The sequence below is a fragment of the Myotis yumanensis genome, unplaced genomic scaffold (assembly GCF_028538775.1).
Source record: "Myotis yumanensis isolate MYYU_CA2020_CCGP unplaced genomic scaffold, mMyoYum1.0.hap1 SCAF_15, whole genome shotgun sequence".
Lineage (NCBI taxonomy): Eukaryota > Metazoa > Chordata > Mammalia > Chiroptera > Vespertilionidae > Myotis > Myotis yumanensis.
The window spans coordinates 44,718,440-44,725,514 of record NW_027223766.1 but is presented as its reverse complement, the minus strand read 5'-3'; the positions used below and the strand labels follow the sequence as shown (position 1 = coordinate 44,725,514).

The 7,075-nt window shown below is 48.0% G+C and overlaps 1 protein-coding gene and 1 pseudogene across 6 annotated transcripts in view; both read left to right on the top strand.

The window, feature by feature from the left end:
* The first annotated feature begins 257 nt into the window (after positions 1-257).
* The window catches only part of PTDSS1 (phosphatidylserine synthase 1), a 48,741-nt gene continuing 41,923 nt past the window's right edge, over positions 258-7,075 (top strand). For 5 of the 6 annotated variants that reach the window (XM_070392169.1, XM_070392166.1, XM_070392168.1 and 2 more), the window contains exon 1: positions 258-526. In XM_070392169.1, the coding sequence (XP_070248270.1) occupies positions 348-526 (179 nt within the window). In that variant the 5' untranslated portion in view covers positions 258-347. The remainder of the gene's footprint in view (positions 527-7,075) is intronic. The other variant, XM_070392171.1, reaches the window with a different exon arrangement.
* Positions 3,742-4,631, top strand: LOC138993093 (small nuclear ribonucleoprotein G pseudogene; annotated as a pseudogene).

Here is a 7,075-nt window from a genome sequence, read left to right as displayed (position 1 = left end):
CGCGGGACTCGCGGGGCAGAGAGCGGGCCGGGGCCCACAGCGCCCCTTCTCCCGCTCGCCACGCCCCTCGGCCTCGGTCCCCGGAAGGCGAGGACACCGGGCGTGCACGGAGGTGCCGGTCCCGCGGCGCCAGCCGGGGCACGATCGGCGGCGGCCCCCGCCCGCGGCCGCGTTGGCGGCGCCGACCCCGCCCTCCGGCGCCCGTCCTTCCTCCGCTCTCGGCGGGCCCTCCGCGCCAGACCCGGCCGCGCCGTCCGGCCTCCCTCGCGCTGCGGCTCGTCACCTCCGGGGTCCCAGCCCCCCAGGGCCGGGGCCGCCGCCGCCGCGGCAGGACGGGGAGGCGGGCCATGGCGTCCTGCGTGGGGAGCAGGACCCTGAGCAAGGACGATGTGAACTACAAGATGCATTTCCGGATGATCAACGAGCAGCAAGTGGAGGACATCACCATCGACTTCTTCTACCGGCCGCACACCATCACTCTGCTCAGCTTCACCATCGTCAGCCTCATGTACTTCGCCTTCACCAGGTGAGGCGGGCCCGGCCGCGCGGGGGGCGCGCCCTGGGGCGGAGGGAAGGGGCGGGAGGCGGCGGCGGGAGCGCGGCCCCGGGGGGAGCCGGGAGGGGAAGCGGGCCGGCTGCTCCTCGCGCGCTCGCCGCCCACGCAGCTCCTCCACCGGCCGGGTGTCGGGCCGCACACCCTCCCCTTGCAACCCCTGCACCGGTGCGCTCCGCGACCCCGGCCCCCACCCCATCCCTGTCCCTCCCACCTCCCCGGACGGCGCCTCGGGCGACCCCGGCACCCTCGCGGGGTTCGCACGCTGCCCGTCTCCTGCCGCGCTCGGCATCGCTCCCCACTCCCATCACGACACCGGCCCCCTCCTCTCCAGCCCGCGCCTCCACCAGCGCAATCGCATGAATCATCTCGATGCACCACTTCCAGGACATGGCACTGCACCCCGAAAACACCGCGGCCCACCGCGTCTCCAACGCACCAGGCCCAGGCCCCAACCGAACCCCTTCCCGCGGAGCTCCTCGGGGTTGGGCACTCCCCGCCATGCAAAAAAAAAAAATGCACATGCGAGGCGTGCCGCACCTCCCGTGTGCACGGTACACACACATCAGCTAGCACAGCCCTTCTCTAGCCCCAAGCACGGCCGTCTCTCTCTACAACGCAGCCTGTCGGCACAGATCTGTGGACCTTCTGGCACGCCAGTACCCATCACCGCTCTGTCCGCGGCTGCACAGACACAATGCCCCGTTAATCACCTAACATGCTTGCTGAATTAGATATTGTCAAGCAGTTGTAACGACCCCAGGGCACAGTAAATGCTGTGGAAATGTTAAAACACATGAACCTCACACAGTATAGCACAACCCTTATCTCCCTGAAAACACACACACACTCACTCACTCACTGGGTACTTGCAATAGCCACACCTATGCATAGTTGCTGCTCAGCCCATTTCTTGACACTTTGTCAGGAGCATGTGGCCCCCCCCCCCAGCCCCAGCCCAGGGAACTGATGTATCCGTAGTTCATAAGGACACACAACCCATGGGTCCAACTTACCAAAATTTATATCTTCTGAACAAACCTCTTTAAAGAAAGGCAAGGCATACCTACCACACACCATTGTGGCTTACAAGATCAACCCAAAGAAATGTGGTTTTGGAGAGAGATGGAAAATATATATATATATATATATATATATATATATATATATATATATATTTTATTGATTTTTAGAGAGGAAGGGAGCAGGAGAGAGAGATAGAAACTTCAGTGATGAGAGAGAATCTTTGATCAGCTGGCTCCTGCACACCTTACGCTGGGTGGGAATGGAACCATGACCTGGTTCTTAGGGCGTTACTCAACCACTGAGCCACACTGGCCGGACAAAAACTATGTGTTCTTAAGTTACTTAACCTTTCTCTAAGTCCCAGGATTCACACCTGTAAAATGGGGATAAGATTCACACCTCATATGGGGTTATCAAGGCTGAATGAATATGTGTGCATGTGCTTAGCAGAGTATCTGGTGCAGGATGCACAGTTCATGTCAGTTACTTCTCTTCCAACATTTGAATCCAACAATCGATGGTTCTCAGTCTAGGTCGGCAGAAAATGTGTAGTGGTCACAAGCTTCGGGAGAACTGGTATTTTGTGGGCATGGGGTGAGAATGCTCACTGCCTGGCTGGTGTGGCTCAGGTGATTGGAGCAATCTCCTGGGCACTGAAAGGTGGCGGGTTTGATTTCTGGTCAGGGCACACACCCAGGTTTCGGGTTCCATATCCGGTTGGGGCATGTACAGGAGGCAACTGATGGATGTTTCTCTCTCATAGCCACATTTCTCTGTCTTCCTCTCTCTCTTTCTTTCTCTCTCCTCTCTTTCTCCCCACTCCTCCCTTCCTCTCTCTAAATTCAATTTAAAAAAAGGAGAATGCTGAATGTATTACAACATGGAACAGCATTGAACAACAAAGAATTAATTGTCCTCTACGCACACCCATGTGTGTACATGTGTGTGTATATGCAACACAAGTGCCCATGGTACCTCCCTTGGGAATCATTGCAGATTTTCATAAAACTAATACTCTCTTCCCACATTATACTTGTTCTTTACCGCCATAATTCTTTTGACTCTTGGTTTTTATTTTGTGAAGTGTTTCTTTGCATGAATCTACCTAAAGCTTTAAAGCATATGTGACAGTCACTCTTAATGATTGAAGATGCAACTACTGTTATTGTAATATCTTCTGCTAATGCTGTGCTGTGGGGTAAGACCAGACCTTCCCACAGTGTCCAATCTCTCCCTCTCCCTGCCTCTCTAAAATCAGTAAGTGTCCAGGAGCACATTTCTAGCTTTGGAGAGAAATCAGTCTTGTCCTAATTATGGTTACCCTCAAATATTTCATCTTGTTAACTGATTTTACAACTTAATAGCTTCGTGGCCACTTAATTTTGCCAAGCTCAAGTTCCCTTATCTGTGTGTAAAAAAAAAAAAAAATACCTAGTAATACTTCAGGATTGCCTGTCATGAGGGTTCAATTATATTTTATTTTATTTTTAGGTAATCTGTGTTTAGCACAGTGCAAATAGTAAGTGCAATATTAGCTGTTGTTATCATTAAATCATTTTATTGTATGCTAATACCTTCTAATTTTTTTTTTTTTCGGTGATTAAGGATGTAGTATGCTCTCCAGTTGAGAAACAGGATAAAGGCATTGGAAAAATGGACATTGCTTTGCTTAGATAATACACCTGCCTGTTTCATTTTAACTTCATCTCATATGTGGGTTGGCAATTATATATATATTTTTAAATAGAAACAAGAATGACTAGTTTGCTTCAACCTTTTATCTTTAATACTAGAGGCCCGGTGCATGAAAATTCATGCACTGGAGGGGAGGTCCCTCAGCCCTGCCTGCCCCCTCTCACAGTCTGGGAGCCCTCAGGGACGGGAGGCAACCTGGCGATCAGGGGTAGGCGACGCCCCATCACACCTCTGCTGCTGCCACTGCTGGCAGTGCCAGCCTCGGCCAGGCCTGGTTACCTGAGCCTCGGGCGGCCCTGGGCGGCTGGTGGGGCTGAGGAGACTGGGGGACTCCGGCCAGCCCCCAGGTGGGGCTGAGGGGACTGGGCTCCACCATCTTGTGGCTGTGGGTGCCGCCATCTTTGCGATGGTGTGAGGGTCAATTAGCATATTCCCTCTTTATTAGATAGGATTATTCTAGACCCATTCAGAATAGGTCTCCCTTCCTCTTTTCTGATACAGGAAGTCACATTCTTCTGGAATTTTCCTTTTACAGCATATTCTGCCCAAACAGTTGATAAATTGCAGCAGTGAACATATAAGAAATAAATATGAATTTTAACAGCTTGTCAAAAGTAAAGGCATAATTTAAATCTCAAACTATGGCCTTTTCTAAAAATGATAATTTTATCTCTTTCACTAATTTCATAAAGAGACAGAAATCACACACTGAAGAACTAACTAATAATAAATCTTTCCTTATGTGAAATCGTAAGCGCCATTAATACAATTAGTAATTATTATATCTTAGTCATGTTTCGTAATGATTCGTCGGCCTTTAAGGTGGGACATTACAGTGATAGCTCTATCTTCCTCCATAAAAATGTAAAGCACTTGTTTGGAGGTGTCTTTGAGCTCGTTGAGTGGACACCACGAGCAAAGCTCACTCTCCCTAGTTAATAAATTTATGGACAAGCAGTTATCCTTGAAATTAAATGGTGGCAGAAATATCAGGGAATATTGCGGAGATTTGATCCCTTTATGAAACTTGTGATAGATCAGTGTGTAGAGATGGCAACTAGTGGGCAACAGAGGATTGGAATGGTGGTAATACGAGGAAGTAGTATCAGCATGTTAGACAGCTTGGAACGGGGGTGAAGAATGGCTTGTTCACCAGAGAAATCAGCTGTTTCCAGTCGCCCATCCACAGCACCTGTTTTCCTGCAGTATAAAAATCGAGTCGTGTACATTTTCACATTACGCTTTTGTTAAATAAACTTTTATATTGGTTAAAAAAAGATTGAGTCATAGCCAGTTTGGCTCAGCGAATACAGCATGGGCCTGTGGAATGAAGGGTCCCAGGTTCAATTCTGGTCAAGGGCACATGCCCAGGTTGCTGGCTTCATCCCCAGTCGGGGGTGTGCAGGAGGCAGCCTATCAATGATTCTCGCTCATCATTGATGTTTCTGTCTCTCTCCCTCTCCCTTCCTCTCTGAAATCAATACAAATATATTTTTTAAAAAGATGGAAAGCCGAAACCGGTTTGGCTCAGTGGATAGAGCGTCGGCCTGCGGACTGAAGGGTCCCGGGTTCGATTCTGGTCAAGGGCATGTACCTGGGTTGCGGGCACATCCCTAGTAGGAGATGTGCAGGAGGCGGCTGATCGATGTTTCTCTCTCATCGATGTTTCTAACTCTCTATCTCTCTCCCTTCCTCTCTGTAAAAAATCAATAAAATATATTTTAAAAAAAAGATGGAAAGTTGTGACTTCTTAATGAAAATTATTCTGTTCTCTTTTGTGATGATTATCTCTGATACCAGATTCTTTTTGTACCAGGTTTTAGTTGGATGACTGTTCACTGCAATTCTGTAAAACTTTAAAAATGTCTTCAAGTTTATTTTTCAAAGACTTGTAGTGTAAGAGAATAGGAGAGAGAATACGTTCGGGCTGTCATAGTATCAGAGAACATTTTCGGTGTGTCATATACCAGTGTGAACCACAGTACCTGGGGCATGTCACATGCTCCAGAGGCACAGTAAGAATTTGGGATTGGGACGGATTAGACACGTCATGCAGAAGTCTGAGACAAGTTTGGATTTGTCAGGTACTTTTGTTAAATAGCAACTAGGCCAACTCACTGTTAAATCATAGCATTTAAATGTCCTGTCCCTATCGCTGTCATTCAAAATAAAGCCAGATGCTATTGAATCATTCTCCCCAAGGTTTACCAAAGCTCATTCTGCTACCTTTTAGAGTATTTCTATAAATTAAATGCTTGAGCATGTGTCAAAAAGTTTGTTCTGCCAAAGTGGGGCAAGGAGAACCTTTGTCTCAAGCTCAGAGTATAGTAATTACTCTGCTTACAGAGGCTGGTAACCTTGAAAATGTTGAATAGCCTTGGTGTAAAAAACTCCAACTTTAGATTTGAAAACACAGAATCAACTAACTCCCATTCACAGCAGCCCACCTCTCCTGAAGAGGCACCTGGCAGTAGAACGGTGGAGTCAGCCCTGGTCCAACAGGCGCTGTCACTCACCCGGGAGAGGTTGCCTCCCTGCAGCTTGCTGTGTCCAAGGAATTTCAACTTGTCCAAGTTAGGTTTCTCCTTGACATGGGACTAAGGAGATGGACAGGGTTAAAGCTGGCTAAGGTAATCATTTAGTTTTATGTCTCATTGTCCCTTTTGTTTGTGATTCAAGAATAAGGACAGTGTCTGTTCATTTTTGTCTTCTTAGCCCACAGAATAATACCTACCCCACAGCTAGCATTAGCCACGTGAGGGAGGAAGCAGACACATATGAAGAGCATTCAGACATTGTGAACTAATAGCTGGCACTTCCTCTGTGCTGGGCTCTAAATACTGTGCATGTGGTCAGTTATTTTATCTTTACAACCATCCTGTGAGGTGGGACTATTATTATCCTTGATATACAGGGGAGGACACCAGGGCACGGAGAGGTTGGGTAATCTGCCCAAGGTCACACAGGCTGATGAGTGTTGAAGCCAGAATTCTGGCCCAGGCATTCTGGCCGCAAGCTTCCTACAGGGGAGAAAACTTGAACTTTGGAGCCAGGTCCCATCCGTAAAATGCAGATTGTGATTATTCCCCCTTTTCGGCTGATAGGAAGATTAAGAGAGCTATGATGCACAGCTAGCATTCCGAGTGTGGCAGAGATATGGCGGTTGTTCAGAGCTAACTAGTTCCTATCCCCTAATTGGGTTTTCTAGAGTTACCGATGTGGTCTTGTGGCCTTTGCAGCTAAGTTGCTTTTCATAATTAGCTATAGAAAATGTTGGTTCATACCCCATTTTGCAAATGAGTTTGACAGTTGGAGATAATGTTTATAAACTGCTGTTCAGTGCCTGGCACACAGGAGATGCTTGATAAAGAAGAGCTATTATTCTTGTCTTTATCATTACCAGTATCAGTAGTGTGATGCTGGTCTGAAGGAGGACGCTGTGTCTCCCCACTCCCTTGGTGTAGCCATTCTTCAGTACAAGCTGATGGACCTGGGAATTGGATTTGACTTCCCTCCTTAAGCCAGAGGGCCTCACAAGTAACCTAGTCATCTTCTGGCTGGCATTCTCATCAGGCTGGCATTCTTAGGCCTGCGCTCATAACTTCTGAACAGATGTTAAGTCCTTAGAGTGCCCATTAATGTAGGACTGCATTTCTCTACAGGAGGAAGTCTGTCTGATTCGCCAGTTTGGTTTTGTAATCAGGTCTATATGAACTTAACAGTCAAGCCTTGTTTGTCCAGCATCAGTGTTAGTGCTGTTTGGCCATATGAAGATCTAAGAGACATTATTACCTGTATGAT